Source organism: Macrotis lagotis, chromosome 1 (assembly GCF_037893015.1).
Source record: "Macrotis lagotis isolate mMagLag1 chromosome 1, bilby.v1.9.chrom.fasta, whole genome shotgun sequence".
NCBI lineage: Eukaryota > Metazoa > Chordata > Mammalia > Peramelemorphia > Peramelidae > Macrotis > Macrotis lagotis.
In genome coordinates this window covers 610,649,312-610,664,033 of record NC_133658.1, presented here as the reverse complement: position 1 = coordinate 610,664,033, position 14,722 = coordinate 610,649,312, and the positions used below count along the sequence as shown (strand labels likewise).

The 14,722-nt window shown below is 33.7% G+C and overlaps 1 protein-coding gene across 5 annotated transcripts in view; it reads left to right on the top strand.

Moving 5' to 3' along the window:
• Nucleotides 1-14,722, top strand: part of PTPN4 (protein tyrosine phosphatase non-receptor type 4) — a 255,843-nt gene that overhangs the window by 129,489 nt on the left and 111,632 nt on the right. For 3 of the 5 annotated variants that reach the window (XM_074214981.1, XM_074214984.1, XM_074214983.1), the window contains exons 3-4: nt 2,421-2,463; nt 2,541-2,640. In XM_074214981.1, coding sequence (XP_074071082.1) covers nt 2,421-2,463; nt 2,541-2,640 — 143 coding nt within the window. The remainder of the gene's footprint in view (nt 1-2,420; nt 2,464-2,540; nt 2,641-14,722) is intronic. The other 2 variants (XM_074214982.1, XM_074214985.1) reach the window with 1 other exon arrangement.

Genomic DNA, 14,722 nt, shown 5'->3' with positions numbered 1-14,722 from the left:
ATTTCTTCTATCACTATCCTCCTCTTTTGCCCTATCTCACATAAAGTGATAGCCCTTCTTGCCCAGGCAAATACTTCTATATGTATAAGTGATTTCATTCCATACTGACTTTTCAGCAGGTTTCCCTTTGTATCATAGCTACTTTCTTACTAATCTTTAATTTCTGTCTACTGGCTGGCTATTTCATGTCCAGATCTCACTCATTCTCAGAAAACTCTTAATCATTTCATCCATAATGTTAGTTATCCTTTATTTCAGTTCCTTTCTGTAGTTAACCCTCTTGAGAGACTTTCTACAATTAGAACCTCTTACTTCCTTTTCTCTGAGTTAACTCTGCAATCTAACTTCAGACCTATGCTCTCTCCAAGCTTTCAGTGATTTCTTTATTGCCAAATTTAGTGACCTTTTCTCATTCTTCATCCTTCTTAACTTCTCTGCAGCTTTTGAAATTGTCATTCACTTTCTTCTCTTTAGGTTTTTGAAATACTACTTTCTTGGGATTCTCCTACCTGTTAAGGCCAGTCCTTGCTTTGTCTTCATCCTTGTCAAGCCTGTAGCTATTCCCCATGGTTTTTGTTCTGGACTCTCTTCACGTCTTCCACATCTTCCAAGTTGAATAGGCTATCCAAAACTATGTGTCTCATAGATATCTTAAAACTGAACTAAGTTCCTTTCCCCTAGGTGATGCAGTGAATAGAACACTGACTCTGGAGTCAGGAGTGCCCGAGTTCAAATCCGGGCTCAGACATTTAATAATTACCTAGCTGTGTGGTCTTGGGCAAGCCACTTAACCCCATTTGCCTTGCAAAAAACAAAAAAAAAACTGAACTAATTCCCTTTCCCCCAAAACTCACCCCACTAATAAACTCACTCGGATTTGTAACCTAGTGGTTATCCCCCACTACTTACTCTCAGCCCACCCATATGCAATTAGTTGCCAAGTTCTGTCAGTTTTTTTCTCCATAGCCATTTTTCTATGCGATCCTTGATCTCTTCTAATATTGCTCCTTCCCTGTTATAGGACCTCATCTCCTCATGCTTAGACTATTGCAGCAACCTGTTGTTGCTCTGTAGGTCACTAACCTTTCCCTATTCAAGGCCATTCTCTACTCAGGGATAGTTTTCTTGTAGCTCATTTCTGATCTTGTCACTCTCCTATCAATTCCAGTGTCTTCCTTTTGTCTCTAGAATCTCTTATAAAATCCATTCATTGATTTGTAAGTCCTTTTAACTTGACCCTTTCCTCTACCTTACACTTCCATACATAATCTAACCTTGCAATTCTTTTCCCTTGCCCTGACTGGGCATTTTTACTACCCCACCTCAGAGCCCTTGTTATCTCACACTTCCCAGCTTCCTTCAAGTCTCAGCTAAAGTTCGATCTTCTACAAGTCTTTCCCAGTGCTCCATAATCTTAGTATTTAACTTCTGAGATTCTCTCCACCATATTCTGTTTTGAGCTTGTTTGTATTTTTTCACAGTCTCCTCCTATTAGAATGTGAACTCTTTGAGAGCATGGACTGTTTTTTTGCCTTTTTGCTGAATCCCTAGTGTTTTTTTACATTGTGCCTCGCACATGCTAAGCATTCAGGAATATTTTTTGAATTGATTTGACTTAAAAGCCATGAACTTTACCCTGAGAAACTTAGTCCTGAATGGAACTTAGAATGTAATATAATATTGGTTCTTATATTTGGGTAGCTTTTAAATGTTTTTAAAGTGCTTCCACATACATATTTTGCCTACTTTTTTCTATATTATGCTGCTAATTGGACTGTTCTCATTTCTTTTGTGAGTATCCAGAAATAGAATTTAAAATTTTTGTGTTCTAGCTTCGTTAAATATTTGATTTCCAAATTCTAACTACTATCTTATCTAAAATCATCATGTGTTTAAACAGAGTAAATTGATGAAATTACTTTTTATATATAGATACATTGATTCAGGAATATCTACAAAAACACTCAAAAGTAGATTGCTGCTTTGACCTGAATAAAATAATGTAAACTGTAGCTAGTTCATAAGAATTCTTTTAGGTAATAGAAATTCTTCAGCTATAATCACGTCAGACTGCTCACCTTATGCTATGATTAATAAATTAGTGGAGCATCTCTACTTTAAATAATAAACTACCTTTGACACATGGTAAGCCTTGTGGCTTATCATCTGAGAAACTCAGATTCAAATCCATATAGATTTAACTAACTCAATTACATATAATTTTCTTCATTCCTTCTTTGAGGATTGTTGTTTTAAACCTAGTGAATTCTATTTTATCAAGTTTCATTGTAAATTTCAATATGGAACAAATTTGCCAGATTTGATACATTGCTTTCCAAATCTTGAGAGATTTTGATAGATTTCAGAGAAAGACAGAGAAAAGAGTCTTAATGTCATTTATTTATTTATTTATTTTTCAGAGGTGGCTGGATCCAAACAAACCAATAAGGAAACAGTTAAAAAGTGAGCATACATATCTATTTGATGTTTTTCAAGTATAATTTGTAAAGATAAAGAAGTAAGATAACCTAATTAATTAGACATACTTCTGTTACTTCTAGGAGGATCTCCTTACAGTTTGAACTTGAGAGTCAAATTTTTTGTGAGCGATCCCAACAAGCTACAAGAAGAATATACAAGGTAGGTAAAGGAGCTTTATTTTCTTAGTTATGTTAATTGAAAACTGACATCAGACATAAATATCAGTGAAGCAAATAGTGGGAAAAGATTGTCATTTTCTGTAACTAATTAAAGTAATTTTGCTCTTCTCTTGGAAATTTGAGTTATAATCAAATAGAACATGGCATATTTTATAGAGTGATGTTTTCTTATAGCAATGTATAATAATAAACATAGTTTACATCCATTTTATCTTCACTGTGGAGAACATGAAATGCTATAAATAAGTTTTGAAAACCATTTGAAAACCATTCTTCTATGAAATTTTTGTTTCTTTCTTAAACTCTAAACATAAGGGGGGAAATGGCATTTGAAAAAGAAGATCCAATTGATTTTACTTAAAAGGGCTTTAGTATAGCATAGTAGTGTCATTTGTTTGTAGTTAGCTTGTTGTATAACATTTATGCACATTTTTATGCAGATTTATTTAGCTTCTACATTCTAAGAGGACACAGGCTTAAGTTTGGGTTCTTCCTGCAGTCACAAGTTATCCGGTTTTCAATTTATGTATTTCATATGACATGAATTAGACCTTTTGATTCTACTTGAAAAGTATTCTGTAGAATGTTTAGAGTGAATACTTTTGATCTGAGGAAATAATGCCATTATTACTTGGTGATATGAATCAGAAATTCCAGCACAAACTATCATAGTTTGTCATATTGATCTAACCAATCGACAGCTCGATATTTATTCGATAAGGTGAGACCAGTAGGCAAGGAATATAACAGAAGTCTTCAAAGCTATTTGTATGATTGAATGTCAAATGGAAGGAGCATTAGATACTTTCTGCTTGTTCTGAGAAGGTAAAACTAGCCATGGTAGATAGAATTTTCAGAGAGACAGATTTTCAGTTAGATATAAGGAAAACTTTCCTAATAATTAGCCTTGTATTAAGGGAGATACTGGTTTTACCTTCACTTTAAGTCTTTCAAAGGGTAGCCTGTTTGTATTTCTACTTATTGAAAATGCTTTACATATCAGTTCTCAAAGTGTTGATCCAAGGATCCCTAGGTGTCCTCAAGACCTTTTCTGGGGATCTACAAAGTCAAAACATTTCATAACAATACAGAGACATTTTAATTTTTAATATTATAAATATAGATTGATCTAACTCACATAAATAAAAGATCTTGGGGAGTTATCAATAATTTTCAAGAGTATAAAGGAGTTCTAAAATCATTTGATTAGGTTAGATTAGCTGGCTTTTGAAGTTCTTTCTAAACCTGAGATTCTGTGATTAAGAGAAACAAGAATGATTTCAAATAAGCATTTTAGATTTTTAAATACAATTTTTATTTAATTATTTTCCAATTATACCCCCACCCAAATTTAATGTTCACTTTTTAAAATTTCTAGTTCCAAATTTTCTCCCTTCCTGCCCTCCCTCAACCTTGAGAAGGCAAGTAATATGCTATTAATGATACATGTAAAGTCATGCAAAACGTTCCGTTTTAGACCTGTTACAAAATAAAACATATATATAAACAAGAAAAATAAGATTTAAAAGTATTATGTTCTTTTAAAACTGTTCATCATTTTTTCTAATTTTATTCATTTTTTTCTGCTATAATTTATGCTATATTTTTGTTGAACAAAAACAAGTTGCCTAGGTTTCTGTAATAATGAAAATAGTTATCCTAGAACTAATCCATATAATCACAGACTTTTAATCATGTTCAAATTAATAGATTTTACTGCCTGCCTTTTAAGTAATCCAAAATACTAAGTCAAAAAGGTTGTCCTATCAAATTTGAAAGTTGAACTGAGGTTTTTAACTTATGCTTAAGCCATCAAAAAACTTTCTTGTTTTATAGTTGAAATATTTTTTAGCTCAACAAGATATTACAGAATCTTTAAAACAATTTCCTTTTGTTTTGAACATAATAATCAATAAATACAAATATTTCAGCATGAAAAAAGAATTCAAAAAAGTATTTCCCAAGAAACTGGATTTTTTTCAATCATTTCATAAGTTGCTATATGAAATTTAATAAGATGATAAGAAAATTCTGCATATTGTTCTATCAGCAAATATTTTATTGAAGTTCCAAGTAATACCCAAACACAAGTCTTTCCTTGTAACAAAGATGTATAGCATAATAAAACAAATCAATATGTTGTCCATGTGGCCAAATCTGAGAATATATATTTCATTCTGAATCTGCATTCTTTCATATATTTTCCAAGTGATTAATCATCCCTGCATTATATCATTAGTCTTTTTGATGGGTTTTTTTTTTAATTTATTGCCTTGGCCAGAATTCTGAGATCTCTCAAAGTTATGTTCATTCACATTTTTATTGTCATAGTTGTAATTCTGTATCAGTTTTTGCAATCTTATTTCTCTGTCTTATTTGTCATTTTTTATGCTTTAGTAGCATGCCCTTAATGGGACTTATCACAACCCCGACCTCTTTTTTTTTTTAAAGCAGGTTGCTAAGGATAGGTTTTTCTTTTTTTTTCTTTCTTTTTTTTTTGAAGAATGATATTTATTAGTCACAAAATTGGAAAGAGCCTCTTAGGCTATCTAGTTTGAACAGAGGTGTACTATATTCAGCTCGATAATTGGTTTATAAGAACTAATTGCTGCATTTTTGGTACAAGCTTTAGACTTAAGAAAGTGATAGAGAAAAAGTAAATAATGTTAATGAAACTTAAAAGTATATTCTGCATACATTTTTTAGAGAGCAGCTTGTTTTATATTTACCAGAATATCACTAAGCTTAACCCATATCTAAACAAGACTTACCTAAAAGCCAACCAATAGCCAATTTAGTCTTTTCTTGAAGGTTTACAGTAAAGGACAACTCAATTCCCTTGAGTCAACTCATTTCTCTTTCTATAGTTCTGATTGCTAGGGAGGCTTTCCTTAAATGGAAGCTAACCCTCCTCAGCATTCCACAACCATTTCTTCTTTTCTAGGCATAGAAAATAGCTAACTTTTGAGGCAGCTAGATGGTGCTGTGGATAGAGCACCAAGCCTGGAGTCAGGAGTACCTGAGTTCAAATTCAGTCTCAGGCACTTAATAATTACCTGGCTGTGTGAACTTGGTTAAGTCACTAAACCCCATTGCCTTGCAAAAATTTTTTAAAAAAATTAAAAGAGAAAATAGCTAACTTTCAAGAATTTGAAGATTGTGTGTTCCCCAAGTCAGGGTGCCTTAAGCTATTTATTCATTGAATTTCTTTGAAAGTCTGGTATAAACCTATGAACCCCATCTCAGAGTAATGTCTTTAAATGTATAAATATAGAGGATTATAAAGGTAGTTAATTATCTTAAAATACAGTTTTCAGTTTTTTTAAGTGAACAAATCCAAGGTTAGGAACTATTGTTCTAAGTGTTTTCTTTTGTTCCCCACACTAAACATGTGACATGTTTGAATAGGCCCTCACAATACTGACTGCCCCCTCCTTATGGCTGCAGACTATCAACATCCTGCTTAAAACATGCTACCTAAGACTGAAAATAATACTCTAGATTGGGTCTAACAAAAAAAATATGGCAAGCCCATCACTTCCCTAGTTCTCAGAACTCTTAATCCAGTCTATGATCAACTTGGTCTTTTTTTTGACTACTGAATTAAGCTTTTTTTATCCCCTTCAGGTCATTTTCTTTCAGTCCTATGCAAAAGCAAGTTTCAGCATTTACTTCCAACCTTGAGTTTCAAATGCTTTTCCTTGAGAAAATGAGTTACTTGGTGTAGGTTAAAAATGTGTAGCCATGAGAAACATTACTACAATAATCATGTTGTAACCCCCACACACACACACAAAGAAAGGGAAATCTCAAAAAAAAAAATAAAATGGGGGGAAAAAGTATGATTCAGTCTACATTCAGACACCATCAAGTCTCACTTGAAGATGGATAGCATTGTTTATCATAAAGCGATCAGAGAGTTGTCTGTATTTCCCTATATTCCATTGCCCCCACCCCCATTTCTTCTATTCTCTTTCTTCTTTCACCCTGTCCCTCTTCACGTGTGTTCTATCTGACTACTCTCTCCCACAGTCTTCCCTCTCTTCTGCCTCCTACACCCCCCTTTCTCCCATCTCTTTTCTCTCCTATTTTCCTCCAGGTAAGATAGATTTCTATACCCAATTGAGTGTGTTATATTATTACCTCTCTGAGACACTTCAGATGAGAGTAACATTCACTCACTCCCTCTCCTCTTCCTCTCTATTGCAAAAGCTTCTTTATCTCTTTTTCATGAAATAATTTATCCCATTCTACCTCCCCTTTCCCTTTCTCCTGGTATATTCCTTTGTCCCCCATTTAACTGTCTTTTTAATATATTATACATTCAAATTCAATTCTCTACTGTGGCTTGTCTATATATGCTTCCTCTAACTACCCTAATAAATGAGAAGGTTCATATGAGTTATCAGTATGATCTTCCCATGCAGGAATACATGCATTCAATATCATTAAGTCCCTCATGATTTGCTCTTCCATCCACATTCTCCCTGTTTTACCTGAGTCCTGTACTTGAAGATCAAACTTTCTGTTCAGCATTGGTGATTTCATCTGGAAAGTTTGAAAGTCCCCTGTTTCACTGAAAATTCATCTTTTCCCCTGAAAGAGTATATTCAGTTTTACTGGGTAGTTGATTCATAGTTGTAATCCAAGCTCTTTGGCCTTCAGAATATCATATTCCAAGCCCTATGAGCCCTTAATGTAGAAGTTGTTAAATCTTGTGTTATCCTGTCTATAGCTCCATGATATTTGAATTTTATCTTTTTTGGATGTTTTTAATATTTTCTATTTAACTTGGGAATTCTGAAATTTGGCTATGATATTTCTGGCTGTTTTCATTTTTGGATTTCTTTCAGGAGGTGATGAATTGATTCTTTCAATTTCTATTTTACCCTCTATATTTGTTAATAAAGCTTCATTTCATTTAAAAATGTAAAGACCATCCTCAACTGATAATTAAAAGAAGCAGTTTGTAGTTTGCCTATTACTGTATTACATTCATATTCTACAATTTCTTGATCTCCTGAGTTGATGGGAGACGATTTGCTACACCAAAAGGAACTGATACAAATGTTATATATGTGATACATATATACATACATACATGTATATATATATATTTATATATGTGTGTGTGTGTGTATATATATATGTGTGTGTGTGTGTATGTATTTGATCTCTGTGGGAAACGTCTAACAATGGTATCACTGGGTCAGAGAACTTCTGTGATACAGAATTAGTTCACAACTATATACCAGCTATGTTATTCCATTTGCTATTGTTGACCTTTTGCTACTTCAGATGAATGTTGTCATCTTTTTAATCTAGTTTTACAAAGTAACTCTTTAGGAGTGTGATTGCTATAGCACCAAATCAGTAAATTAATTTAGGCAAGGTTGTTATTTTATTTATATTGATTCAATTTTCCACTAGATGAACAAATGATCAAAGGCTATGAATAGGTGGTCATCAAAGGAGAAGTTCAAGCTATCTACAACTATATGAGAAAATGTACTAGATCATTAATAGAGAATACAAAATAAAGTATCTCTAAGGATCTACCTTACTGCATTTGGCAAAAATGACAAAAGACATGGAAAATTTTTGGAGAGGTTATATAGGTGCATGCAGTGGAACTTTAAATTGATATGACTATTTTAGAAAGCTTTGTAGAACTATTCCCCCAAAGTTTTGACCTTGTAACATATACATAGTAAAGTAAAGCAAATGATAGCATTGACCACATCCTAAAATATATGTCTCATTCTGCATTTTGTGTTCATTTCCTTTGACCCAGCAAAATTGGCACAAGGCCTATGCCAGAAAGAAATTGAAGACAAAAAGGGGTCATATGAACTAAAAATATTTACAATTCCTTTTTTGTAATGGTAAAAAAAAAAACTTGTAACTAAGAAGAAACTTATAAATTGGGAATTGGAACAAAACAGTAAATAATATGAAATGTCATTGCTTGACAAGAAAATATTAAGGAAAAATTATTTCAGAGAACCAGTACAGAGAAGATGAAATTTTTAATTTTTAAAATCTGTTTCTCTCTTTTTAAAAATTTATTTATTTTTTTGTTTGTTTGGGGGTTTTGCGAGGCAATGGGATTAGGTGGTTTGCCCAAGGCCACACAGCTAGATAATTATCTAAGTGTCTGAGGTCGGATTTGAACTCAGGTACTCCTGACTCCAGGGCTGGTGCTGTATCCATTGTGCCACCTAGCTGCCCCAAAGCTGTTTCTCTTTACAGTGTTATTGTTACTATATAAATTTTTCTTGTGCTTGACCAGTGACACTACTAGAGTACTGAAAATGAAGTATGTGCCTACTGATAGAGGTGATGAACTCCAAATGCAGAATAAGACATACATTTTAGGATGTGGCAAATTCAGTCATTTGTCTTACTCTACCATGTATTTGTGTTACAAGAAATTTTTTTAAAATTGAAGGGAGAGTAAATGGGAGAGAGAAAACAGCTTATAATGGGGTTAATAGAACGGCAAAAAAAAAAATTACAAAAGAAGCAGAAAAAAAAAAGAAAGCAGAAGCCTATATAAAGGGTATTCACTGTCATGTGTAACTATTCTATAATGTATTTAGAAATACAATCAAAATATTTTATTAGCTTAGCCAAACTATAAAGAATTAATACTTTTTTCAATTATTTAAATCTTATTTTTTGTATAGTATTTTATAGTTATTAATCATATAAGTCCTTATTATATCTTGGTAAGTGGAGCAAATATAAGATCAGAGACAAAAGTATTGTCTTGTCCTTACTGCCTGATATCCTTGACATGGCAGTAAGATAAGGAAAATAAGTTGAAGGAATTTATATAGTCAAGGTAGTAACAGTATCATCACTATTTACAGATAATTTTATTGTTTACTTAAAGGATATCAGATTCAACCAAAAATTAATTGAAATAAATAATACCTTCTGTTAAAATAATAGAATATAAAATAAACCCATAAAAATTATCAGCCTTTCTATATATTATTAACAAAAGCCCAGAGGAAAAGAGAAAGAAATTTCATTCAAAATAGCTACAATTTATCTTGGAAATCTCATACCAAGTGTTTAATTGATTACTTTGATTCTGCTTCTTCAGCAGCTCCAATGACTTGGATATACAAAAGTTACTGCTAGACTTTTATGATTGCTTAATGTATCTTTTCTTGCAAATTCTACAGAATGAGAATTGTGCCACCATCATTGACCCCTTTGATTGAGGATAGTGGCAATAATAGGACTTTGAGCAGAGAAGCTCAGAAGGAAAAATACATGATAATTAATGGTCCCTGATAGATACTATTAAAATTAGGGTTTTTCTAGAAGTGATAATTCTAGGAATCTAATAATTTCCTCCCCCTCCCCCGCCATTATTGTGACTAAGGAGTTCAATAATGACTTGTTGAATTTCTTTTTCTGAGTTAGGGTTATTCAGGTATTTAATTTCCTCTCCACTTAACCTGGGCAGCTTATATTTTTGTAAATATTCATCCATTTCATTTAGATTATCAAATTCATTGGCATAGAATTGGGCAAAATAATTCCAAATTATTACTTTAATTTCCTCATTGTTGGTGAGTTCACCTTTTTTCATTTATGATGCTAGCAATTTGGTTCTCTTCTTTTTTTTAATCAAATTGACCAGAGGTTTATCAATTTTATTAATTTTTTCATAAAACTAGCTCTTGGTTTTATTTATTAGTTCAACAGTTTTCTTGCTTTCAATTTTATTAATGTCTACTTTAATTTTTAGAATTTCTAATTTGGTATTTAACTGGCATTTTTAATTTGTTTCTCTAATTTTCTTAGTTGCATGTTTAGTTAATTGATTTCCTCTTTCTCTAATTTATTCATATAAGCATTTAAAGATAGAATATATCCCCCTGACAGTTGCTTTAAGTGTATCCCATAGGTTTTGGTATGTTATTTCATTATTGTCATTATCTAGGATAAAATAATTAATTCTTTCTATAATTTGTTTGATCCACTCATTCTTTAAAATAAGTTTATTCAGTTTCCAAATAGTTTTGGGTCTATATCTCCCTTATGATCTGAGAAAGATGTATTCACTCTTTTTGCCTTTCTGCAATTGATCATTAGGTTTTTATGCCCTGGTACATGGTCAATTTTTGTGTAAGTGCCATGTACTGCAGAAAAAAGTATATTCCTTTCTATCCCCATTCAGGATTCTGTACACAGTAGGTGCTCATTAAATATTAATTGACTAGATCTAGCTTAAAACTGGTACATGGGTTTGCAATGTGGTTTAGAAATCTGCAGTGTTTTTAAACTTGAAATGTTTCATAATTGCCTTGTCATTATTAGTTTAGCTCTTAAAAGGTCTTTTTCTTTATTTATTCCCTGTCTATTATTGATTATGCTTAGAAAAACTAATATGCACATTTAAATTTTAGGGAGGCTAGACCTGTGATTTCATGAATGTGCAAACCTCCTTTACCTTGAACAGATTTCAGATAGTCTGTTAAATTAGAGTCTTAAAGTTGTTACCTAGGGACATATATTTGTTAAATGAGTTGCTTATGGTAATACAGCTAGATAGCACAGTGGTTAGAGGAATACTTTATGAGTTCAGTTCCAGCCCCAGAAACTGTATTGGTTGTATGACTGGTAAGCTTAACATTTTTGCTTTAGTTCCTCATCTAAAAAAATGAATTGGAGAAGGAAATGGCAAATCACTCCACTAATCTATGCTAAGAAAACCCAAAAAGGAGTCACAGAGAGTCTACTATGACTGAAAAATGACTAAATAACAATACATTGCGTCATTGACTGCACTTGAACTTATGTCTTCCTAACCATAGTGACACTTTGTCTCCCACTATCTGATAGAACAACTTACTAGGGTTTATCAGGGGTGTAGATGAACGTTCAACTCAACAATTAACTCTTTAAAATCATCTTTGTTTAGTTTTAGGGGAAAGTGGACCTTATAATGAGGAAATGAATAATTTTTGTATATTAAATCTTAGTTGAAGAATTAAATATATTATATGTTTTTCTCTATTTTCCTACAAATGTTATACAAAATAATATTATGAGTTTACTTTTATATTTATTATTTTACAATAATTTTATTATTATTAGATTTTAACATTTGGACATCCTATTTTGAATTTTACTTATTTTGGTAATTACCTATTTTGGAAATTAGAATGATGTCCCAGAAGAAAAGTTCTGCTCTAACAATATTAGAACTGTCAATTCTCTTGCATGTAACCCCTTTTCTCCCTTCATTTAGTTCCTCATCAAATCTCTCCTAAATTGTGGCATCAGCCTCTTAATGACTGTCCCTACCTCAAGTCTTTTCCCACTGTAGGTAATCCTGCACACTGCTACCAAAGTAATTTTGCCAATGTCATCATGTGATTCTTTTAGTCATCTATCTTCAGTTGCTTTCTATTGCTTGTTGAATAACATATAAGCCTCTCAGCTTAATTCTCAAAGTCTTCTTTCTTTCTCTCTTTCTTTCCTTCTTTCTTTCCTTCCTTCCTTAGGCAGTGGGATTAAATGACTTGCCCAAGGTCACACAGCTAGCTATTAAGTGTCTGAGGCTGGATTTGAACTCAGGCACTCCTGACTCCAGGACCAGTGCTCTATCCACTGTGCCACCTAGCTGCTCCAAAGCCTTCTAAAAAAAAAATTATTTATTTATTTTTGAATTTTATGATTTTCCCCTAATTTCATTTCCCTCCCCCCCATCCCCACAGAAGGCAGTCTGTTAGTCTTTACATTGTTTCCATGCTATACATTGATCTAAATTGAATGTGTTGAGAAAGAAATCATATCCTTAAGGAAAAATAAAATATAAGAGATAACAAAATTACATAATTACATAATAATGTTTTTTAAAATTAAAATAGTCTTTGTTCTTTGTTCAAACTCCACAATTCTTTCTCTGAATATAGATGGTATTCTCCATCACAGATACCCCAAAATTTTCCCTGATTATTGCAACTGATGGAATGAGCAAGTTCATTAGGTTGATCATCAGTGGGGCGGAGCCAAGATGGCAATGTGAAGGCAGGAATTCCTGGAAACTGATTTCCCCCCAAAATTCCAAAAGCCATAAAATCATGACTAGCCAGAATCTAGAGGGGCAGAACCCAAAGTAAGACTGACTAATACAATTTCCCAGTCCAAGACAACTTAGATCTCCAGGACAGGTCTGTTCTACAGGGACTGTGGGTTGGAAAAAGCCACAGCACAGCTGCAGCACAGTACAGATGGGCTGGACACCTGGGTCCCTGGCAAAGGTGGAAGTTTAATCATTGGGAACAGACAGAAGGAATGGTGAGAGAACTCTGCCGCACCAGAGTGAATACAGAGCAGAGCTCTGGCCTCAGAACTGCCCTGTTATGAGAACCTGCAGTGGGAGTCAGCACAGCCACCCAGCATGTCCAGAGCTATCAGCCCATATATGGTACGGGGGTAGGGAGAGACGACAGAAATCTCTGCTCTCCCTCGGGCAGGACTCAGCTGTTTGCTCATACTCAGATTCAGGTTGCAGTTTGGGCTTCCCACACTACCATAACTGAGCAGGGACCATCCTCACAGCTCCAGGGCAGAGGGGAGGGACTGAACACAGACAAGAGGGCAGTCAGAGCCTCTCATAAGACCTTAGAAGAATTAAGGACCCTGTGGATTGTCCCCAAAAAACCCCAAAGCCTAGGAAGTGCAATAAATCAGTCATAGGCTGAAGAAATGAGCAAACAACAGAAAAAGAAGAATCTGACCATAGAAAATTACTTTGGTCCCATGGAGAACCAAAATACATATTCAGAAGATGACAAAATTGAAGCTTCTGTATCCAAAAAGTCTGAAAGAAATAGAAAATGGTTTCAGGCTATGGATGAGCTCAAAAAAGATTTTGAAAAGCAATCAAGGGAGGTAGAGGAAAAATTGGGAGGAGAATTGAGCACAATGCAGATAAATCATGAAAACCAAACCAGCAGTTTGGTAAAAGAAATACAAAAAAAAATGCTGAAGAAAACAATATGTTAAAAATCAGTTTAGGCCAAATGGTTTTAAAAAGCAAGAGAAAAGGCAAATGAGGAGAAGAATACCTTAAAAAGCAGAATTTGCCAGCTGGAAAAGGAGATAAAAAAGCTCTATGAAGAAAATAACTCCTAAAAATGCAGAATGGAAGTAAAGGAAGGTGATGATTTTGTAAGAATCCAGGAAGAAATAAAACTGTACCCCCCCAAAATTAGAAGAAAATGTGAAATATCTCATTGGAAAAGCAACTGACCTTGAAAACAGATCCAGAAAAGATAATTTAAAAATTATTGGGTTATCTGAAAGTCATGACCGGGAAAAGAGTCTAGACTTCATTTTTCAAGAAATAATACAGCAAAATTGCCCTAAGATCCCAGAAGCAGGGTAAAATAGAAACTGAGGGAATTCACTGATTCCCTCCTGAAAGAGATTCCAAAAGAAAAACTTCAGGAATATTCTAGCCAAATTCCAAAACTCGCACGTCAAAGAGAAAATACTAAAAACTGCCAGAAATGAGCCATTCAACTACCGTGGCACTATAGTCAGGATTACACACGATCAGGCAGCATCCACATTGAGGGCTCTTAGGGCTTGGAATATGATATTCAGGAAGGCAAAAGATCTTGGTTTACAACTGAGAATCAACTACCCAGCAAAACTGAACATCCTCTTTAAGGGGTAAAAGATGGACTTTGAATGAAATAGGGGACTTTCAAACTTTCATGTTGAAACAACCAGAGGTGGACAGAATGTTGATCTCCAAGTACAGGACTCGGGTGGACAAGAAGGACTAACTAGGAGGAACTTAATGATGTTGAACTGTTTGTATTCCTGCATAAGAAGAAGAGAATGCCAAGTCATATGAACTTTCTCATTCATAAGAGCAGTTAGAAGGAGCATATATCTAGACAAGGCACAGGAAAGAGCTGAATACAATGGTATAGTAAAAAGATGGAGTCAGTGGGTGATAAAAAAGTATTGGGAGGAAGGCAAAGGAGAGGAAGAAGGGGCTAAGATATTTCACATAGGAG